A 22,896-nucleotide genomic window follows, 5' to 3' on the forward strand; every position below is an offset into this window, starting at 1 on the left:
TTTGAGTTGTGATCCCAACAATGCAAGTTGAAGCTAGGTTCATTTGCAAATGGCAGCCACCGCAGAATTATTTTAGAAGAGAAGTTAAGATTCTTCTACCTTTCCTTGAGGACAGGACTATTACTAATGCCTTACAGTCCAAGCAGCTTAGGGTCCAGAGAGGGAACACAGAGAAGTAAAAAGACAATCCAATAAATTGAGGTGCTCTAATGGCTTAAGCACAGGCAGGAAGGGGGAGTGGGGGACAGAAAAGAGACTCTTATCTAAGCTTTGGGGGCATCTGGAAGATTTCTGTCAAACGTAATTTCTACACCAAGTCCTGAAGAAGATGTAAGAGGTAGACAAGAGAATGGGATAGGGGTGGGGCATCGAGTTGAGATGAAGAAATACTTGAAAAGGCCCAGATCAGAGGTGAAAGGGAGTATAAAGCATCCAGTAAACTGTGGGAAAACTTAAGATGTATGCAGGAAGGAAGTGCAAGAGGTGAGTCTGGAGAAAATGTGACTGGGGGTGGGGGGTTACCTAAAATCCATAGAGAGTCCACAAAGGATTTTAATAGGGGGGTGACCCTTAAGATTTGCCTTTTAGAAAGATCTTTAGGCTCATGGTGTTGGAAGCTCTAGGCACCAGAGACTAGGACTAGAACCGCTTTCTCTTGGAAGTCAATTTCCCTTAACTACACCACGCTTCTCTCTGAGAAGTGTTTGGAAGGAGAAAGGCAAGTCCCTAGATGATGCCAATAAATGCAGGCAGAGGGTGGCAAGTTGGAATAGATGTATATCTACGTGTTGGTTATGGGTATAGAAATATTTAGTTTTTTAGTTTAGCTTGTGAGAAGCCCTAGAGGAAATAGCAGGATTCACACCAGGGGACCAGTTGGTGAGCCTGGGAAATGTTTAACTTCTGTTTCCTCATCTGAAATATGAAAATACTAATAATTACAAACTTTTACTGAGGACTTACACATAGGGCTGGTGTGGATATTAAATAATACCTGTGAAGTTTTCTGAAAAGTTCTACTCATGAAGCAGTTACTTCCCCCATTTTACAGTTGAAGCTTTTGACCTATTTTACACATGATAAAACTGAGGTTCAGAAAGGTTAAGTACCTCTCCCAAGGTCCGAAAATTAGCAATAGGACCCATTCATTCAAGACGGACGTGGAGGCAACACGGTCAATTTGGCACTGACTGAGGGAAAAGGAGGGGCTTTCAGCAGGCTGGAGATCATTTTGGTCAGTTCTGGAAAAGTGTGTAAATGAGGACACTTGGATTCAAGTGACAGAAACCTACTGTACAACTTCTGAAACAGTAAAACACAGAAACACTACATTATAAGATCCAGCAGAGCTCCGTGGAACCCGGGGACAAGAACGCAGGCATCTCAGGAAAGAGTTGGAACAAAGGTTCGGTTCTCAAAATTCATCTTGCATTTCAGCTCCTCTCTGTGCATCTGTTCCTTTCTATTTTTTTTCTCTTTGGAACCGTTTTCCCTTTTTGTGTGTGTGGTTTGCATGATAGAATACATAGCCATGAATACTTGCAAGTTTATACGTTGCCATTTCTTCTCTAGTCTCTTGGTTTTAATTTCAAATTCTCAAGGAACAGCCATCAGCCTAATCTGGGTGAGATGCTCTTCCTAGAAAAATCAGCAATACCCATAAAAGCAGGGCCACCTGCCACAAACGCAGCTGCTGAGAGAATACTCCTGTGGGCTGCACCCAGTGCTCAGGGGAGAGCCAGTTACAAGGGGCAAAGTGGATGACAACCCTACAGATAGATGTACATTAAAGAAAAGAAATTGCTTATTTACAGTTTTTCCTCTCCCTTCTCCACAGCCCAATTTTGCTGGTATGTCTCATTTCCTTCTCCATTAAAATATCGATCTTACCGTGCTTCACATTCTGGGGAAAAAGAATTCACTTTTTGGGATAGGGAACTGTCAGGTGGGTATATATATAAGCCATCCTCAGAGGTGACTTTTTGCCCAGTGTGTTAACTCCAAGAAAAGCAAATCTCATAGTCACTAGCATTTCACAATTTCGTTTACCGTGCCAAGAAATTCTTCACAACAAATTCCTTCTGCTGCGATTTAAGTCCATTTCCTTTCTCAGACCGCTGATTAAAATTGGCTGATTAAACAGCTGATTAGAATTGGCTTTAAAGGGATTAATAGGCACTTGAGAACCCCTCAGCATTCTCTTTACCAAACTGCAAAAATTACAGACCCTTCAATACTTCCCAAATTAGATCTAATTGATATAGTCATGTTAGTAGAACCAATATATGAGTATCACTCACTGGCACGTTTTCTCTCAGCCTTCGAGTATCCTATTACAGAGGATAAAACTGCACGCAGGACTCACCTCGTCAGGATAGTTGATAAGTAAGGGGTTAGGGCAGAGGCAGTGAGGGAAGGGATTCAAGAGGCCTTCACAGAATCCACTGCAAGAAGACCAAGTGTGCCTCCATGCACCTCCATGCATCCAGCAGCTACTCTCTCCATCCCTCCCTGGGGGTCACCATGGTCTCCTACCTGGGCATTTGCTATCCTCTTTGTGGGTCGGATTCCTTTGGTAGATTCCACTGTTGATTCTGCTTACCTGTGGCTCAGGGTCAACGTACTACTTTCTCTGATCCAGTACCACCCAACTGATTGGCCAAGTCCCACCCTCAGTCCAACCAGCTGTGGGTGGGAAGGCAGGTCCATCCAGTCCTGTGGAGAGACGAGCGCAAAATGGTATTTCTCCTTCTTTCTTATGTGTAATGCACAAGACTCCATGATAGCAGTTTTTTGCAAGGAAGCTTTCCTTATACATCTTCTCACGGTCCTTTATGGATCATCTCATAACACTTCTGAATGATTCCATTTCTCACTCTGCATGCTGAATTTTCATGATCATTTAATTCTAAATATTTTCTAATTTTTTTAGAAAAAAATTAGTTATTGGGGCGCCTGGGTGGCGCAGTCGGTTAAGCGTCCGACTTCAGCCAGGTCACGATCTTGTGGTCCGTGGGTTCGAGCCCCGCGTCGGGCTCTGGGCTGATGGCTCGGAGCCTGGAGCCTGTTTCCGATTCTGTGTCTCCCTCTCTCTCTGCCCCTCCCCCGTTCATGCTCTGTCTCTCTCTGTCTCAAAAATAAATAAACATTAAAAAAAAATTAAAAAAAAAAACTCAAATATATGTAGTAGGAGCTCATTAAAAGTGAGTACATTATACATTCATATATATGGAAAACTTGATTTCAAAATTACCTGAGGAGGTACACTTATGAATCTTCAAAGTTACTAGTTTACTAAATTTTAGTGGAATTACATGCCCTATCAAATGCTCTCTGTTGGAAATGCTGTGCACAGCTAGTTTTTATGCCTTTATTCATTCCTCTTATTTACTACTTGACCTTCTTAATTTACCCCTCCCTGTTCTCAGGCATGCCAGCCTGGCTGGCTCAATCCTACTGGACTGTAGCCATCATGAATGGCTTCAGTTCCCCTACACTCCCATAATAAAGTTGTGTTACAAAGAAAAAAGAGATAAGCTAATATTTGAGGCTATTTGAGGAGGGATTTTTTTTTTTTTTTAATTTTTTAACCTTTATTTACTTTTGAGAGACAGAGTGTGAATGGGAGAGGAGCAGAGAGAGAGGGAGACACAGAATCCGAAGCAGTGTTCAGGCTCTGAGCTGTCAGCACAGAGCCCAATGCGGGGCTCGAACCTACGAACCATGAGATCATGACCTGAGCTAAAGTTGAACACTTAACCAACTGAGCCACCCAGGGGCCCCTAGGAGGATTTTTTTTTCTAAAATAGTTCTTTTATTCTCACATACCTTACAAACTAAAAAAAAATCTGATGCTAAATGATGACAACAATCATATATACAATGCTAAAAGAAGAGCACAGTACAACTAGGTCCTGTTTCGACATACTCCTTAAACTGAACTAAAGGATTTAGCCACTAGTTTCTATTGTATTCCCTTGAGATTAGTACTTAGAATTTTTGTTGGGTTTAAATACAAAATGGCACATAAATAATTGTAAACATGCAAAAGCAGGTCTATATGTAACCTGGAAGGCAATAAACAAAAATAAAAATAGTTGGATTAATTTTCTAAGATACTCAATAAAAATATTTTCAATAGATTTTTTGAGCACTTCCTGAAAGTTTGAGTGACCACTTAAATGACATTATTGACATTCCTCATCGGGACCTTGAAAGCTTTCCAATTACTGAAAAGTATGGTGATGGTTGTTTCTTCTCTCCCATTAGAGGAAACATAAGAAATAAGATATTTTGCTACTCTGGGCAAGTTACGTAAAATCCTGAATCTTTTCAAAATGTTTACCAGACTCAGGGTGAGTCCTGAGGTTTTGACTCCTAAAACACTGCTTGAAAACTTAAGAGGTATGGATCCTCCCTGGAAGTTATTCTGGGCACTGAGGACTTCCTGGCAAGAAAAGACAACAAAGATCTGTTTTGCATAAAGTCACTACTCAGGTTTAACTTAGTAAATGTGAAAAATTTTAAAACACAAAGCTTATATTTAGGAGATATATGTAAACTGAATCTAAGAAAGGCCCTAAAGAAGAGCAAAATAATACTTTGCCTCCAAATGATGAATAACAGCAAAAACAATCAAAGGAAGTGGGAAAAAAAGAAAAATTTGGCACTGATATATGGTTTTTGTGGATAGGAAATAATAGGACCAGGTTAGAACTATAGTGGATTTTTAGATCTTGAAAAGGAATTTACAGGTTTAATCCAAATCCTTCAATTTACAGATGAGGAAACTTAAGGCCCATTATTTTATTCATTCAACAAACATTTATTGTGTGCCTATATATACGCTCAATGCTGGAAATACAACAATGAACAAGATAAAATATGGTTCAAAGAGGGAAGTGACTTGCCCAAAGTCACAAAATGCAAGTTAGCAGCTAAACAGTCTCTTTGCACTGAACCCAATATTGTCCAATAAAATACAATAATTTCTTCACCTGTAAGCACAATAAGCATTTGACGAAGGTTCCATGCAAAGATAAGATGTTCATATACAACTGATATAATAATATTCCATAATATAAGGGATGTATATATATTATATTCAGATGGTTTTAGAATCTATGTAAAATAACCACAAACTTTCTTAATTAAGATATGAAATCATTTCCTTGAAAGTTCTTTTTAATTTTTTGGTCATTAGATATTCTATGTGCAAATTTTGACACCCCAAATTTTCAAATTTTTCAAGATGATTTCCAGTCATATAACTATGACTCTCACTATATCCTGTCTCCTTTAAATTGCAACTTTCATTCAACTAGCATTCTAATATTTAAGTTATTTTCAATAAATGACTCCATTTCCAAAGACCTACCTAGTTCTACCATTGCCCAGTTTCCCCCCTTAATCATTCATAGCTTAACCAGTTTGGTAACTTTAGCATATAATAATACAAACACTATATGAGTTAATAAACTGTCCTGTATCAAAGCTTATGTCTTTAAAAGAAACCCTATGGGGAGCCTGGGTGGCGCAGTCGGTTAAGCGTCCGACTTCAGCCAGGTCACGATCTCGCGGTCCAGGAGTTCGAGCCCCACGTCAGGCTCTGGGCTGATGGCTCAGAGCCTGGAGCCTGTTTCTGATTCTGTGTCTCCCTCTCTCTCTGCTCCTCCCCCGTTCATACTCTGTCTCTCTCTGTCCCAAAAATAAATAAACGTTGAAAAAAAATTTAAAAAAAAAAAAAAAAAAAAAAAAAGAAACCCTATGAACCTCATTTCAAAATGAACAATTGTACCTACTACAAAAGGGTAAATACGAGTTTGGAATATTTTTTTGTCATTCTGGCAGACTTCATAACCTTAAGAAAGCAATAGGGGAGTTCTTTATCATAGAAGAGAATAGGAGACCTTTACTACAGTAATACTATAAATAGTCTGAGTTCCTTTTTAATTAAAAACAAAAGGTATGAAATTTTTATAACTTATTGACATAAAGTTTTTGAGATAATCCTGATTGGAAAGTAATATTTACATTCCAACAACTCTGAAAATCAATGATGAGAGAGATGAGAGGATTTAAAAGGTACCTGTGCTACACTACCAACGTTACAACATGGAGCTCTAAGGTTGATTTTCCATCCTCAGTCTCCAGAAGGCTCTCCTACTGCTGCACTTCCTTCCCCTGGCTACGCATTCCCTGTTATTATTTGGGCTTCCTCTTTCCATAATAAGCTCTGTTGAGGACAGCCACTGACATTCTCCATCTCTGAAACCCTCCTTGAAGTACAGCACATAGCTGATACTCAATGAATCCCAATGATGGTAACAAAAACTTAAAAACTGGTAACATCTACTCTAATTCATATATCCATACTCTGAAACTAACTGTAATAACACAAATTAAGACATCAGAATTTGGTTCTACCTCAAACATCAGGAAATGTTAAATGCAGGGCAGGGCTGATAATTTTCAAGGTCTGGCCATTAAAAAACCCAATGGTTCATGCTGCTCTAAAAATAGCAACCACTTCTTTTTAGATAGGAAAGATCAATTTCAAGCTTCATATAATGAAAGAACAAAGCTGTCTGGAATAAAAGAAATATCAAGTAAAGAAGAAATGACAAGATAATTCTATCTCTGGATTAAGACATTTTAATATACATAATGTATAGAACTTCATATAATTTATTAATGTCATTTTCTATAGGACACTAATTATTTCAGTGACATCAATATTGACCTTATACAGACAAAAGATGAAAGCTGGGTTTTCTTGTGTACCAAGTACAAAACACGTGCTAAAGAATTACCACACACAACAGTTATAAGAGATCAACTTTAAGGATGACTCAAGTTTACAGTAGTTGCTTCACGGTTTTCCCTCAAGGCTTGGATGTCACCCAGTGTTGCCATGTCTGTGCAAATGCTATCTCTGGACTGTCCAACTACCTCCTTTTGCCAGCCCCACTTTTGCCTGTTTTACTGCTGCCGCTGCTCGACTTGCCAGATGATTTTGAAGAGAAGAGTCTTGTCATGAACTCAGAAACATCAGGTAATTCATGGTTGGAATTCAGCATATTCATTGACTGTTCCATCTCCTGCAAGAAGACAAAGTATAATAATACAAAAGGCACTGGGATCCTTCAAGTCATTTAACAACTAACATTTCCATCAAGGAAGAAGAGGAATAGAACAAGTAGAAGCTACTGGTTCTCAGCAATGTTATACCCAATAGGACTTCAGAAACCACGTTTCTTTCTTTTCTTCTTTCTTTTTTTCTTTTTCTTTCTTCCTTTTCTCTTTCTTTCTTTCATTCACCTAATTTATTGTCAAGTTAATTAACATACAGTGTACATAGTGTGCTCTTGGCTTTGGGAGTAGATTCCCATGATTCTTCGTTTACATACAACACCCAGTGCTCATCCCAACAAATGCCTTCCTCAATGCCCATCACTCATTTTCCCCACCTCCCCAAGCCCTGCCCGCCCCCGCTCCCCCCATCAACCCTCGGTTTGTTCTCTGTATTTAAGAGTCTCTTATGGTTGGCCACCCTCTCTGTTTGAAACTATTTTTCCCCTTTCCCTTCCCCCATGGTCTTCTGTTAAGTTTCTCAGGATCCACATATGAGTGAAAACATACATCTGTCTTTCTCTGGCTGACTTATTTTACTTAGCATAATACCCTCTAGTTCAATCCACGTTGTTGCAAATGGCATGATTTCATTCTTTCTCATTGCTGAGTGGCATTCCATTGTGTATATAAATCACATCTTTTTGATTCATTCATTCACCAGTTGATGGACATTTGGGCTCTTTCGGTAATTTGGCTATTGTTGATAGCACTGCTATAAATATAAGCATTGGGGTACATGTGCCCCTATGAATCAGCACTCCTGTATCCTTTTAGAAACCATGTTTCATACCTCCTTTATACTACTAAGCATTGTGATCCTTTAATAAATGTCCAATAAATCTTGCCTAGGGTTTGATTTGGCTTATGTTTTCATAAACAGTACTTTCTATTATTATATGTGACCATATTCCTGTCGTCTCATTTTATGCTTTTTTTTTTTAATTTTAGAAAGAGAAAGAGAGAGAAAGAGAGAGAGAGAGAGAGAGAGAGACCATGAAGTGGGGAGAGGGGCAAAGGAAGAGAGAATCCTAAGCACGTCCCATAAGTTCCATGCTCAGTGCTGGGCCTGAAATGGGGCTCAATCACATGACCCTAGGATTACGACCTGAACCAAAATTGAGAGGTGGACACTCAACCGAGCCACCCAGGTGCCCGTTATTTTATGTTTTCTGATTAAAATGCTTTCTGGGGCGCCTGGGTGGCTCAGTTGGTTAAGCAGCCGACTTTGGCTCAGGTCATGATTTCGCAGTCCATGAGTTCAAGCCCCATGTTGGGCTCTGTGCTGACAGCTCAGAGCCTGGACCCTGCTTTGGATTCTGTGTCTCCCTCTCTCTCTGCCCCTCCTCTGCTCACTCGCTCTCTCTCTTTCAAAAATAAACATTAAATAATAATAATAATAATAATAATAAATAAATAAATAAATAAATAAATAAAAATGCTTTCTTACTGTTTTAATGGGTGTTTTCTTTTCTTTTTAAATTTTTTTTTTTACCTTTTGAGAGAGAGAGAGAGAGAGAGAGAGAGAGAGAGAGAGAGAACACAACCAGGGGAGAGGCAAAGGGAGAGACTCTCAAGGGGGCTCGATCTCATGACCGTGAAATCATGACCTGAGCCGAAATCACGACCTGAGCCGAAATCAAGAGTTGGACGCTTAACCTACTGGGCCACCCAGGCGCCCCTAAATGAGTGTTTTCTTAAACTCATGCTTTCTTTAAATGCATATAAATAAGAATATCAGAGGTGCCTGGGTGGTTCGGTCAATTAAGTGATCAACTGTTGATTTTAGCTCAGATCATGATCTCATGGTTTGTGAGTTTGAGCCCTGTGTGGGGCTCTGTGCTAATAGCATGAAAGCCTGCTTGGGATTTTCTCTCTGTCCCTCCCCTGCTCGCACTCTCTCTCTCTCTGAAATAAATAAAAAATCATTTTAAAAAAGAATATCAATCTTTAATTATATATCCAGGCTATTAGAAAAGTTCGGAAAATAACTACAGTATTTCCAACACTTAATTCCTAAGGCCCTTAGTAGTAAATCTATGAATACTACTATGGACCTTAACAGCATCTAAAGCCAGCAATAAAAATGTTACAAACAAGTCACTGGCAGGACCTCATAAGGATCTGGCACTTTTATTTTGAGGTTTTGTCCTCTCTCTATTTAGCCAACAATCAATAAAGTATTGTTCTACCTTCAACAATATTGATGTAATATATGCTACATATGAATTTTATGTAACATTCCAAAAATGAACTTAAAATAGTATTAGTTCACACATGGAAAAAATAGCAAATATTATATTATCTCTCATGTAAAGTTGAACACCACTAGGATATTAGCTTAGGCTTTCTCTCCAAAGGTAGAATTTATACATGGGTTCTCAAGGAGAATGTGCTTTTACAGATATGGACAGGAAAAGAAACATTATAAGCATAAATCAAAAATGTTAACATGCTCCCCCCGAAAAAAAAGTTAACATGCCCTCATAATCAAATATATATCGTAACAAGTCTTGAGACCCTGCAAAAATATATCATCAAATCTATGTTTTAATCTGCTCAATTCTGAAGCTCCTGAATAAAGAACTTTTTATACTGCTTACTATGTGCAAAGCACTTTGCAAGGAATGAACTTTTAATCCAATGTGACCTCTAATGTTTCCTTCTATTGATGCCACAGAGAGTTACCTGGCTTAACAGATACCAGGATTACATAGGATGTATACTTTCTGACCAACACTGAAGCAAAGATGTCAAATTTGGCAATGAGACATCATGAAATATCTTAAAACTTTCTTTAATCATGAAGCTTTTTCTGCTGTTCCAGCTTGGAATAAAATGCCTTGCCTTCTACAGAACTTAATCACCTACTACCTCAGCAAGTATTTTTATTTATTTTATGCATATCTTATTTTCCCATTTAAAACACAAATACACTCCCTCACCCATACACCCACAATCCTCTGACGGCAAGAGAAAGTATTTTATAAAGCCGTGCTATTTCCTACTCTTGACTCTGAACTCATTGGCAACAGGGATGATATACAATTCATTTTTGTATCCCCAGTATCCATAACCTAAACACTGATTAATAAATGTTCATTCAGCAAAAATAAGGTGTCAACACATCAACATATTACATACAGTGGAAAAACTCAGAACTCAGGAGGTATTTGTTAATCATTTCCAGGTGGAAGAAAAACAATGGTTTAAAAAAAATTCTGAAGATTTTATGGAAGCCAATATTTCAGAGAGACAAAGTAGTGGCACTAAATTTGAAGCATCTTATTTGGCAATCCTCTGCCCATTGCCAAACCAATATAATTTGGGGGTAAAGACTCTGGAAGTCGCTATTCTATTTTCTTCCCTTGGTTATCCAAATTTGTGTGTGTGTGTGTCTGAACACATAAACTAAATGTGTACTCTGAAGAGTTTTGTAAAGTAAAGGTAAACTGTAAGAAGCTATCATTTTGCAAACTATTTGGATTGGACTACCAGGATTATTATGCATTTCAACTATTTAACAAATGAGGCACAAAGAGAGCAGTACTAAGCAGTGTTTTAGCTGTACGAAGAGACCCACGCTTTTATCAGGCAGAACCAACTGAATTTATCTGGTCCAATGGAAACAACTAACTAATACCAGGAACATAATATTGTATTAATACAACCTCTGATTGAATTTGGCTTGGGAATTAGGATAAAGCTAAAAACCCAAGCCATTCAGCCACAATGAATGATTCAGGCATTGGAATATGGTTCAAAAATTCACAGTGGGGGCAATCACCTTACCCGTCTCATGTCAGGATCACTTGTGTTGACCACTTTGGGCAGAAGCACAAATATCAATAATGGAAGAACCATCATCATAACCTATGGAAGAAAAAAAGAAATCCAGAAAATGTTTTTCCCCTTTAACGGCAGAATAAAATCTGCATTTCACAACCCATGATGAAATTAAAGATTCATATGTTATATATAGAATAAACCTAGCAGCACCACCTCAAATCTACTCACTCAGCCTGTGTGATACAGGCGCTAATCAATGTCTGACTACTGTAGAGAAGAGCCTTATCTATGTGGATTTGGAATTTATAGACACCTCGCTTTATATTTGTGCTTACAGTTTTAACACAAACCGTTTGCAAACATAACTATCTATTCACTTTCTTCAATCTGCAGTCTGGCATTGGGAATAGCGACCCTGAGGGCCAGCTGGTCTCTTTCCAGATGACTTTATGGTTCTTGAAGAAAATATTATATTGCCCCTTTAATGTACATTCTCTCGAGACTGCAATATAGTACTAGGTGACTAGTTTTGAAAAATGACCTAGAAGCTTTAGCACTGTATATGTTTCCATGAATTTCAGAAATGAGAACATGGAATCTATTTCTCAATAAACTTTGGAATCTCATTGCTGGTTTCTCCTATCCACTCTACCTTCCTGCTTCTTTACTCCTGATAGCAGATTCTAGGTACTATTTATTCCTCTCAAAAAATGTACAGTCCCCAAATATTCCTGTTTGTGATCTAAATAGCCATCAGCAAGGACTATGATCACCACTTAGACAATTACAAGATAATAATTCAACTTCCAGAAGCAGGAAAAAAAGTCAATTTGTTTCTAAAGAATGTATTCTATTAGTGATTTATTATTAATGGATACCATAACATCATTTTTATACCAGGGATTTAAATTACCACAGAAAAAATTCTCTGTTTACCACACATGTGAAAAAAGGAGAAAGACCCTTACTCAAGCCATCAATAGTAGCTGATTAATAAATGATGGCACATTCATCAGTGGACTTATATGCAAGTAGTATGAAGGATGAGACTGCTAACTCCATGGGACTTACCACATACTCTTATTCCATTTAAATTTTAAAACCTTTCATCATAAATAAGTATTTATCCCATTTCTGTTGCACATTTCAATATCAAATCTACTGTGCAATTCTCACCATATTCTTTTCATTAGTATTCCTAAAGCTACTATTTTTATGAAATCAATAAACTTCACAATTATCCTTTCATCTAACAGTCTGACCTCAGCTTTCTTTCTCAGAGGGGCTAGAAATTTTCAAATTCCTAGATTCAAATTAGAGATTTGTAAAGATGTTTAACTGTAGCCTGATACATACCATTGGGTTCATTAGAAAGTCTGTCCAGCCCCATGATTCCCTCTTAATAAAGTAAGAAGGTGGGCCTGAAGATTTCATTTGGAGAGGATAGGGAAGTCTGACCACTTCTGATGTTTTGATGTAATTCACATATCTTGCTCTGATGAAGCAACATGAAAAAAGCATCAGTAATTTTATCAAAAACATTACTAGTTAAAAGAACTGCTTATATTAACAATGCCTTATAATTACCTTTAAAATTACCATTTTTCTAAAATGCTTTGGCATCTAAACTTTTGATCTTAAAAATTGGATTAAAGTAGCTTTATCTGTATTTCTAAAATATTTAGCAAAATGCAGAGAGAGAGACTTAGTTTCTAGCTGTAACTCTTGTTATTACCTAGTCCTGTGGGGCTAGACAAGTTCTTCTCTGGATATATCAAAAGCTCTTTTAGAATTCTTCTAACTCTAAAGCTCTTTGATTATATTTAATAATAAATTAATTTTGTTATAAATATACAAAAATGTTGTATTTTATTTCTTTGGCTGTCTGAGATAGGCATTAATGAGCACACCCAATTTTTAAGTCTAAAATTTTGCAGAAAAAAATTATGATTTAAGAAAGTCCTGCAACAGTACCATAGGTAACACTACATTTTCACCAGAGATGTCACTAATTTTAATCAAAACTCTCAACATGTTCATACATGTTCCAGGCTACTTTTTGAAAACTGCCTCCTCTTTTCTCTCTCATTTCCTCCCAGAACTTCTATTTGACACCAGTTAGAACTTTTTCTTTCTTTCTTTTATTAAATTTTTGGCAGAGCACAAGCAGGGGAGGGGAGGGGGGAGACCAGATCCAAAGCCAGCTCTGAGCTGACAGGCTGACAGCAGCAAGCCCGATGTGGAGCTCAAACTCACGAACCGCGAGTTCATGACCTGAGCCAAAGTCGGACACTCAACTGAGCCACCTAGGTGCCTCTAGACCTTTTCATTTTTTACTCTGCATCTTGTTAAATTCTTTCACAGTGCCCATTCCTTTATGTGTACTGTATTCTGGGTAAGTTTTTTCCTATCTGTCTTCCAGTTCACCATACCTCTGTTCAGTTGTTTAACATATGCATTGAATTTTGTATTCCAAAGCCTGTATTTATTGTAGAAGTTCTATTTTATTCTTTTTCAAATATCAATGGTCTGTTTTTGTAGTATCTTACTCTTACAACAATAGATCTTTTATTTGTTTAGGCATTTTAAATATACTTTAAACTATTTCATAGTCCATACCCAATAATCCTATTATATAAGGTTCTTATATATCTAATTCATCTGCTGACTCAATGTACATTGTTTTCTTGGGTGTTTGATAACTTTATTTATGTGTGGGCCTGAATAGAGAATATCTCCCTGCAGAGAGTTTATGCATTTGTCTTCACCAGGAGTTCAGGATTATGACCAGGGATGATCTTGTTAATTGCACAGCTTGAAAGTTTCTGGATCATGCAGGAAGTAATAAGTTCACACCCCAAATTTCAGTGAGGGAGGACTGTGACTATCAAATTTCAGGAGAGATTTTCCCCTTCAAAAGGCCAGGGCTAGATTGGGAGACTAGTGGATTTTAATGCCAAGAGTCAAAGGGGGTATCGAGTCTTAGATCTAATTCTCGCCCAAAGCAAGCCTAAGGCTTACCTCTTACCTACATACTGCTAATAAAATCTAAGCATTTTGGTTAGAATATCAAAACCCCCAGGTAGGAAAGTGGTTTATGGTTTGTCCCCCAGGGATTTCCCTTGCTCTTCTGGGAGCTACATATTTAAAAGGAAATGTCTGTCATGTTACCATGCATGCTTACAAAATATTGCTCAAGAATATGAGGATTTTATATGAATCCCATCTGCTCTCTATTTTGTTCCACCCCCAATTATTAAAATGATAAGAGCCTCATTTTTTTACCTATGCTTCAGGCATCCAATCATCAGGAATGGAACTGAGAATATGAATCCCACTGCTGCAACCAGTCCTTAAATGCTAAAGCAGGAAGTACTCTTTACCCAAAGCAAAAAGCAAAAAACTTTATATACAGAAAAATATTTCTATTTGCTTAAACTATTTAATGCAAAATTCAGAGCAAAAGTAAATAAAAATTATAGGTGTTAACAGACAAATACCCCCTTTTAACAGCCCTCATTTCCTCCAGTACTGTTTTCAATATTAAAAAAAAAAACTTAAATATGTATATAAGTATAGTGCAATCAACACACCCACCCATCTCCAAGCTTCCAATTCTAAAATATATAAAAAGTCATAAGTCCTTTAAAGTTTAAATTTAACATTAGAATTTTACCTATATATTTCCTTAAAAATCTTTATGCCTTTAAGACGTGAGAAATTTGAGGGGCGCCTGGGTGGCGCAGTCGGTTAAGCGTCCGACTTCAGCCAGGTCACGATCTCGCGGTCCGTGAGCTCGAGCCCCGCGTCAGGCTCTGGGCTGATGGCTCGGAGCCTGGAGCCTGTTTCCGATTCTGTGTCTCCCTCTCTCTCTGCCCCTCCCCCGTTCATGCTCTGTGTCTCTCTGTCCCCAAAATAAATAAAACGTTGAAAAAAAAAAAACTTAAAAAAAAAAAAAAAAAAAGACGTGAGAAATTTGATACCTAATAAGGTTCATCTACTCTGAAACAATTCATTTATTCTATCAAAAAATATTTATAAACATATTTACAAGACATTACCTTCAATTCAAGCTTCACCCTTGCCCTAAATAGCCAAGAGCAAGAAATACGATTAGAATTTGGACAAACTAGACTATTCTAAGACAACAATTTAACTTAAAATAGGGGGGAAAGTAATTTGTTTTTAAAGAATGTATTCTTAGTGGCATCATAATATTAGTTTCATGATAATGTCAAGAATTTAAATTACTACCAAATAATCATCTCTGTTCACCACACATGTTAAAAGAGGAGAAAGAAAACCCTACCTGTCCATTAATGGGCATCAGCATCAATGGACTAATATTCAGCTGATATAAAGGATGAGACAGTTCTATGTGTGGCTCACTCTATGTGAACTATACCATATTTACATATACTTTTCAAACTTTCAATGTCCAAAAAAAAACAAAAAAGGCAAAGAAAGAAGAAAACATTTTAGGCATAAACATTAATGCCAATGTAAATATTATGATACTAACTGAACATATCTCTATTAGATCAGCTCAACTTGGAGTCTCTACAAATCAACCTAAATATTTTTGGAACATATACCAAAAAGGTCAGTCATAAAACACAGTTCCTCGAACCCCAAAATTATTTTTGCCTTTGTGAGACCTGTGCTTTATTACTGCAACAAAGAGTTATTTTGTGATAATTCAGAGAAGAGACATAACCACTCAAAATTCTTTCATATTTGCCATCATACCTCAATAAAGCTAGAAAAAAAAAGCAAATAAATAAAATTGTTTCATATATTTCCTGGTCATTAGCCCAAAGAGACAACTACTGGCATGGGACAATAAAAAAAAAATAAACCAATAAACTGGAGTTACAACAGAAGGAATCTGAACACTGTGGACATCTATACAACGGATTCCAACTGCAAATGGATTTGTGGTATTCCACACACAGCCTGAATTTGTCCAGCATTCTTTTCTCCTCAACTTCAAAGCATGTGTTCATCTACTTAGAAATTCTGAAATTTTTTCCTGTCTGCCAGCCTCTGATACTGCCCTTTCTTCTCTTCTTATCATGATCCTCACGTGGATATAAACTTACAATATAATCAGTTTTCTCAAACAAAACCAAATTTCCACTGCACACTAAATATTTCAGAAAGAACTGTAGAAATTTCTAGATCAATACAACTATTACATAGGTATTAAGGGTATTATGAAAATATCCCAATGAGAAACAGGAGACGATTAATATTTCTAATTTAGAAAAGTTAAATTATTTCCCACTTTAGGAATCCCATTTCAATTACAACTTCTATAGGGCTTTTGCTCTCATAGTAGGTAATCTTGCCTCTTCTCTATATACTCATATAAAGGAGCTTTAAAATAAATTTTAAAGCAGAGAAGGAGGAAGTTCAACTTTATAATATTATCAATGCACAGATTAAAACAATATAATGAGGGCACCTGGGTGGCTCAGTCGTTAAGTATCTGACTTCATTTAGCTCAGGTCACGATCTCATAGTTCGTGAGTTTGAGTCCCAATCAGGTGAGCCTGCTTCAGGTGAACACCAGCCCCGCTTTGGGTAAAAGCCGCTTTTCTCTCTCTCTCTCCCCCACCCCTCTCTCTGCCCCTCATGGGATTCTCTCTCTCTCTCTCTCTCTCTCTCTCTGCCTCTTGCTCACTTGCATCCTCTCTCTCAAAACACACACACACACACACACACACACACACACATATACATCAATATAAGGATATTTTAGGGGGAACAGAGTGAGAAAAATTTTTAAACTAAAAACAATATAAGGATATTTTAATTGTTTTAAGGAATACCTGTAGTTTAAATGAGAAAACTTTTCAATCCTAACTATAAAATCCAAAAGGAATATAGGAGGTATTCAGTAGTCTATCCTTTAGTAAAAACTACATCAGGTACCCTTACCTCATTTTTCCTTTTGAAGTGATATCCACTCGGACAGGATCAAACCTGTAAGCTGGAGATATAACTTCTACTACATAAGATCCAGAAGGTATATCATGAACCACAAAACTCCCATCTGTCCTAGAAAAATGAAAATCGTATTTAGACACTTTGGATCAATAGCTTGTATTCTTCTTTTAAATCATGTTAACTCCTAAATCAACTCCCCCCAAAATGACGTTCAGAGCAATTAGCAAAAGAAAAAACAAACAAACAAAACCCCACAAAAAACTGGCAAGAATTGTCCCTACACTTTAGCTTCCATAATCACACTGCCAGGCTTCTGAAAATAGCCCAGAGCACTCCACAGGAGCAGAGAATCCTGACATAGAAAATACTTCTAATTCCTTCTATGAGACAGTGATAGAACAGGAACACAGTTCCAATTCTGAAACCATATCTTCATTCAAGGGAAATTACCACTTTACATTATTACTACAGTATTAGGGTTCCCATTTTGCAATACCCTGCAACAACTTCTTAATTAAAAAAAAAAAAATGGCTGGCACAAAAACAGATACTCAGATCAAAGGAACAGAATAGAAAACCCAGAAATGGACCCACAAACTAATCTCTGACAAACCAGGAAACAATAGCCAATGGAATAAAGACAGTCTCTTCCAGCAACTGGTGTTGGGAAAACTGGACACAGACATGCAGAAAAATGAACATGGACCACTTTCTTACAGCACACACAAAAATAAATTCAAAATGGATGAAAGACCTAAATGTAACACAGGAAGCCATCAAACTCCTCGAGGAGAAAGCAGGCAAAAATCTCTTTGACCTCAGCCACAGCAACTTTACTCAACATGTCTCCAGAGGCAAGGGAAACAAAAGCAAAAATGAACTACTGGGACCTCATCAAAATAAAAAAGCTTCTGCACAACGAAGGAAACTATCTGCAAAACTAAAAGGCAACTGACGGAATAGGAGAAGATATTTTCAAATGACACATCAGATGAAGGGTTAGTATCCAAAATCTATAAAGAACTTATCAAACTCAACACCCAAAACCCAAATAATCCAGTGAAGAAATGGGCAAAAGACATGTATAGACACTTCTCCAAAGAAGACATCCAGATGGCCAACCGACACACGAAAAAATGTTCAACATCACTCATCATCAGGGAAATAGAAATCAAAACCACAATAAGATACCACCTCACACCTGTCAGAATGGCTAACATTAACAACTCAGGCAACAACAGATGTTGGTGAGGATGCAGAGAAAGAGGATCTCTTTTGCATTGCTGGTGGGAATGCAAGCTGGTGCAGCCACTCTGGAAAACAGTATGGAGGTTCCTCAAAAAATTAAAATAGAACTACCCTACGACCCAGCAATTGCACTACTAGGTATTTACCCAAGGGATACATGTGTGCTGTTTTGAAGGGGCACATGCACCCCAATGTTTACAACAGCACTATCAACAATAGTCAAAGTATGGAAAGAGCCCAAATGTCCATTGATAGATGAATGGACAAAGAAGATGTGGTATATATATATATACATATACAATGGAGTATTACTCAACAATCAAAAAGAATGAAATCTTGCTATCTGCAACTACGTGGATGGAACTAGAGGGTATTATGCTAAGCGAAATTAGCCAGTCAGAGAAAGATAAATATCATAGGACTTCATTCATATGAGAAATTTAAGATATAAAACAGATGAACATAAGGGAAAGAAGCAAAAACAATACGAAAACAGGGAGGGGGACAAAACATAAAAGACTCTTAAATATGGAGAACAGAGAGTTACTGGAGGGGTTGTGGGAGGCGGGGTGGGCTAAATGGGTAAGGGGCATTAAGGAATCTACTCCTGAAATCACTGTTGCACTATATGCTAACTTGGACGTATATTAAACAATAAATTAATTGATTTTTAAAAACAAATGGCTTTTTTTCTAGTTTTTGTTTGCATTTTGTTGTCTTTCTTTCTAAAAAATGGGGTATTAAGTACCACTTGTTCCACTTGTTACAAATAGCTCCCATCTACTTTGGTTAGTTTGGATATATAAAAGTCTAACGTGTTTATGTAGTTAAAATCACCTGCCTTTTCCTTAATGATTTCTTCTAAGTCTTCTAGACTTAGAAAACCATCCCATCAAAAGCTGATAATTTCAGGTTCATAGATCAAAATTAATTTGTTTTGATAATGAAAACTGACATTCTGAGGAAAAAGAAGTTTCTGTTTTAGGAAACAAATGATCCTAAAAGGATTGGCTTTATCAGATAATTCTCAGCATAATATATTAAATAATCCTTCTTAAATCATTAGACTCTCTCAAAGCTAAAGCAGTAATTGATTCTGCAACATGCACAATATTTACTAAAATGTAAGAGGAAAACATATTCCTTGCTACTTCAAAATACAAACTAAACTAAAACAGAATCGAAATAAAGACACCAGCATGCCTGGGTACCTCAGTCGGTTAAGCGTCCAACTCTTGATTTCAGTTCATGTCACGATCTCACAGTTTGTGGGATCAAGCCCCTCGTCGGGCTCTGTGCTGACATTGTGGAGCCTGCTTGGGATTCTCTCTCTTTCTCTCTGCCTCTCCCCCACTCTCTCTCAAATAAATAAACATTAAAAGAAAAAACGTAAAACATCAAGTTCACTTATTACTAGGCTGGATATCTTTCATTTGCCCTTCGGACCCACTCTCCACCCTTCTCTTTGCAGACTGGAGGAAGGAAAGAAAGAACATGAGCTTAGCGTATTTTTCCCCAGCTTTCTCCCTGAGAAGCCACCTGTGACTTGTTTTGTCAAGTGACACTGCTCCTCTCAAGGCAGTCCTTTCTTCTACGTCCCAGTAAACTTTACTTCCCCTACATCCTTCAAGCTCAGAGGTGATAATAGCCTTGAGGCTGTAAACTCTAGAGTACTGTACAATCTGGTTTCCCTACACCACGACTATACTGTTTAATCCTTTCATTCGACTTTCCTGGAATTATTCTAATTTGAGTGTATCTTCTGCTTCTTCACAGGACCCTCAGTGAACAAAATTTCAAAGCATTTTTCTAGGTCCAGAAAAAATTAATTAAAGCAATGACTGTGCAATGCAAATAACAGAACTAACTGCCCAAAGGAAAAAGCAAATCTATTTTTCAACCTACAGTAAATATTTTACTTTAGAAAGATAATATACAAATTTTATAATGAAATTTTAAAACTTGGTTTTACAGATGGACTCTGCAATATGTAAGCCTTGTTGGATACTGATTTAAAGAATACATAAAAGCATTTTTCAGATAAATGAACGAGGTATTAGATGAAGTTACAGCATTATTATTTACTTTATTAAATCAATAATAGTATTGTGGGGGTTTTTTCAAGCCCTTATCTTTTAGAGACACATAATTATGTTTTTTCACGTGAAATTATATGATGTTTAGGATCATATTTAAATATTCCAGGGAAAAAAATTAAGTACAGAGGAGACACTAAAAAAAAAAATGGTAGACTGGGATGGGTACCTAAGTATTCACTAAACTACTGTTTATTTTAGCGTATGTCTGCAATTTTCCATAATAAAAAGTTCCAAAAAAGTATCGTGCAGAATTTTACTATGTCAAAAAACTGAAAACTACCTAAATGACCCCAAAAAGAAGATGTCTAAATAGATTATGATTTATGTACACAGTGATGAGAGCAAGAAGTGGCACGAAGCATCCTCAGTCAAAACTCCCCTCATCTCCATTAGCCAAGACCAATGCCACCTCCAACAAACATAAAACTGCATGCTAGTTATGCATAACATGTACAAGAAAAATTACCTATCCCTCTTTGGACAAGTTCCCACCATAAGCTCTTCACATTAATTTTAAGCTTTCTACATACAAATGGAAGAACATGAAATGGTATCAGAAGCTGCTCACAAAATATTAACTGAAAAAAAAAAAAAAAACCAGGTTACAAAGTACTATATATTTTACTATTAAAAACAGGTCATATGATTACAAAAAGACTGCAAAATATACAACAAAATGTTAAGGCTTGCTCCCTAACTTGTTATGTTTCCTTCAATAAACAGAATATTTATACATATTTTAATTTTTTTTAAGTAGGTTTCAAGCCCAGTGTGAAGCCCAATGCCAGGCTTGAACTAAGAAACATGAGATCAAGACCTGAGCTGAGATCAAGAGTCCAAGGCTTAACCAACTGAGCCACCCAGGTGCCACAGCATACACATTATTTTAAAATTAAAAAAAAATTTATGGTTTTTAAAGTAATTATATACTGCAGAAAAGAGAAGCCAAATGGTCAATTTAGGCTAGTTTTCCAAGGCTTAAGAGAGTTTTTTCATTAAAACATCATTACTTAGGGCAAACTCCAAAGAATACCAGATTCACAAAGACAAATAGCATCAAAATACTGATTGTAACCTTGTTGTCATTATCTATTAATCTGGGATTCAAATTCTCATTCAACAGCACCTGGATGATCTGAATATCTGCAAATCAGATTTTTAGAAGTGTCTACATTTAAGTTGTCTGGGTTTCAAATATCATTTGCTGGTGGACAAACGAAACATTTCCTTTCCTAAATATTTTCTTTCAGTTTGTAGTTTCACCTCCCAAGAAGCGAATGAAAGATACAAAACATCACATTTGTACCTAAACATCTGAAAAGCAGGCTGCTGCAAAACTGGAGTGCTAATAAATTCACCAGGTCCTTTAATATAGGCTGAAATCCTATTCTGCTAATAGCTAGAAAAGACAGAAGCATATAAGCAAATGTAGAGAAACCCCAGTCTCACATAAATACCAGCAAGTGTAATACTGCAAATCCCTCGATGAATTCAACTGTAAAAAAAAGAACAACAATCCCACCTCCAGGCAAAAAAAAAACGGTGCTTTGATTAGGGACTTCAGGGCCCATTAATTTGAGAAGCGACAACGTTAGCCTCCCAGTCTATGCCATCATAGAAGTCCCTTTGGGCTTTGAGAATTCCCATTTGTTTTTAGCATCTTTCTACACAAATCAAGCTGCCAAAAGACTGAAACGAATGCAAAAAAAAAAAAAAAAAAAAAAAAAAGACCAGATTCCATGGAAGCTAGATGAGATGCAAAGAATTCAGCATGAGACAAATAAGGGGCCCACCTGTCCCCAGTGCCCAAGAGTGGTCGACCCCGTATGTGGCAAAAATGGAATTGAAGAAAACTGACCCCACTGCGCTGGCCCGGGGGCAAGCACCTGCCATCCTCATTTCCGAGGTCCAGGGAGTGGAGTGAGGGGGAAACGGGGGGGGGGGGGGAAGCGTCGGGCTGCCCCCCCCCCCCAAGGTCTCCCGGCACACACCGCTAACGGCGCCCGCCCCTTCACCCTCCGACAGCGACGTCGTCAGCTCCTGACACCTGGCTCTCCTGGAGGGAATTCCCTTCCGGCTTCCACGCCAACCTCTTTCCCGCTGCCCACAGGATGCTCACTTAAGGAACCCGACGTGCTCTTCTCCGTCTACCAGCACTCGGGCTGCCGAGATCCAATCCTGGGGCTTCACCCCTGGAACAACAGCACGTCCCTCAATCTTGAAGCGATCTCCTATGCCGACCCCAATCCCTCCTGACCCATCGGCCGTAGCCCCAGGCAGCTCCGAGCTCTGGGCATCCCCTGATAGCAACAGCAGAAGGACGAAAAAGAAGCCCCACAGAATGGCCGCCATGACAGCGGCTCTCAGCGGCCAGACCGGCCCCGGAAGCCTTCCCAGTCTCCCAGTCGTCGCCGCCGCGGCCCGATGTCGTCATCACTGCGCGCCGGGTCTTGGCGCGAGCTGTAGGCTCAAACCCAAGGGAAGGACTCTTGGGCCAATCGCTTTGCGAGGCGGAAATGAGGCAAGGTACTACCGAGAACTCCCCGCGCTCGAGTTTGGAATGCGGTCTGAAGAAAGTGTCAAGTGCCTCGGAAAGGGCCCCCCCCCCCCGCAAAGTGAAAGTGGTGAAGTGTGTTGCTGTGGCAGCCGGCGTCGCGCTGGAGTAAAAGACGTTAAG

The 22,896-nt window shown here is 38.0% G+C and overlaps 1 protein-coding gene across 1 annotated transcript; it reads right to left on the reverse strand.

Annotated features, from left to right (window-relative positions):
• Nucleotides 1-6,638: 6,638 nt before the first annotated feature.
• Nucleotides 6,639-22,634, reverse strand: EMC7 (ER membrane protein complex subunit 7). Its single transcript, XM_047864099.1, has 5 exons — nucleotides 22,339-22,634; nucleotides 16,864-16,983; nucleotides 12,277-12,415; nucleotides 10,924-11,004; nucleotides 6,639-7,100 (listed from the first exon to the last, which is right to left on the reverse strand). The coding sequence occupies exons 1-5, from the start codon at nucleotides 22,569-22,571 to the stop codon at nucleotides 6,948-6,950; spliced, it is 726 nt and encodes a 241-aa protein (XP_047720055.1). The 5' UTR covers nucleotides 22,572-22,634; the 3' UTR covers nucleotides 6,639-6,947.
• Nucleotides 22,635-22,896: the final 262 nt, after the last annotated feature.

The sequence above is a fragment of the Prionailurus viverrinus genome, chromosome B3 (genome assembly GCF_022837055.1).
Source record: "Prionailurus viverrinus isolate Anna chromosome B3, UM_Priviv_1.0, whole genome shotgun sequence".
Lineage (NCBI taxonomy): Eukaryota > Metazoa > Chordata > Mammalia > Carnivora > Felidae > Prionailurus > Prionailurus viverrinus.

What these genes read in the sequence shown, in the direction of transcription:
- EMC7 (XM_047864099.1), bottom strand. Translation starts at nt 22,571, where the DNA reads ATGGCGGCCATTCTGTGGGGCTTCTTTTTCGTCCTTCTGCTGTTGCTA. An exon ending in ACTTCAAAAGGAAAAATGAG is followed by an intron (nt 12,416 to 16,863) that starts GTAAGGGTACCT and finishes TTGCTTCATCAG; the next exon opens with AGCAAGATATGTGAATTACA. An exon ending in ACTTTCTAATGAACCCAATG is followed by an intron (nt 11,005 to 12,276) that starts GTATGTATCAGG and finishes TTTCTTCCATAG; the next exon opens with GTTATGATGATGGTTCTTCC.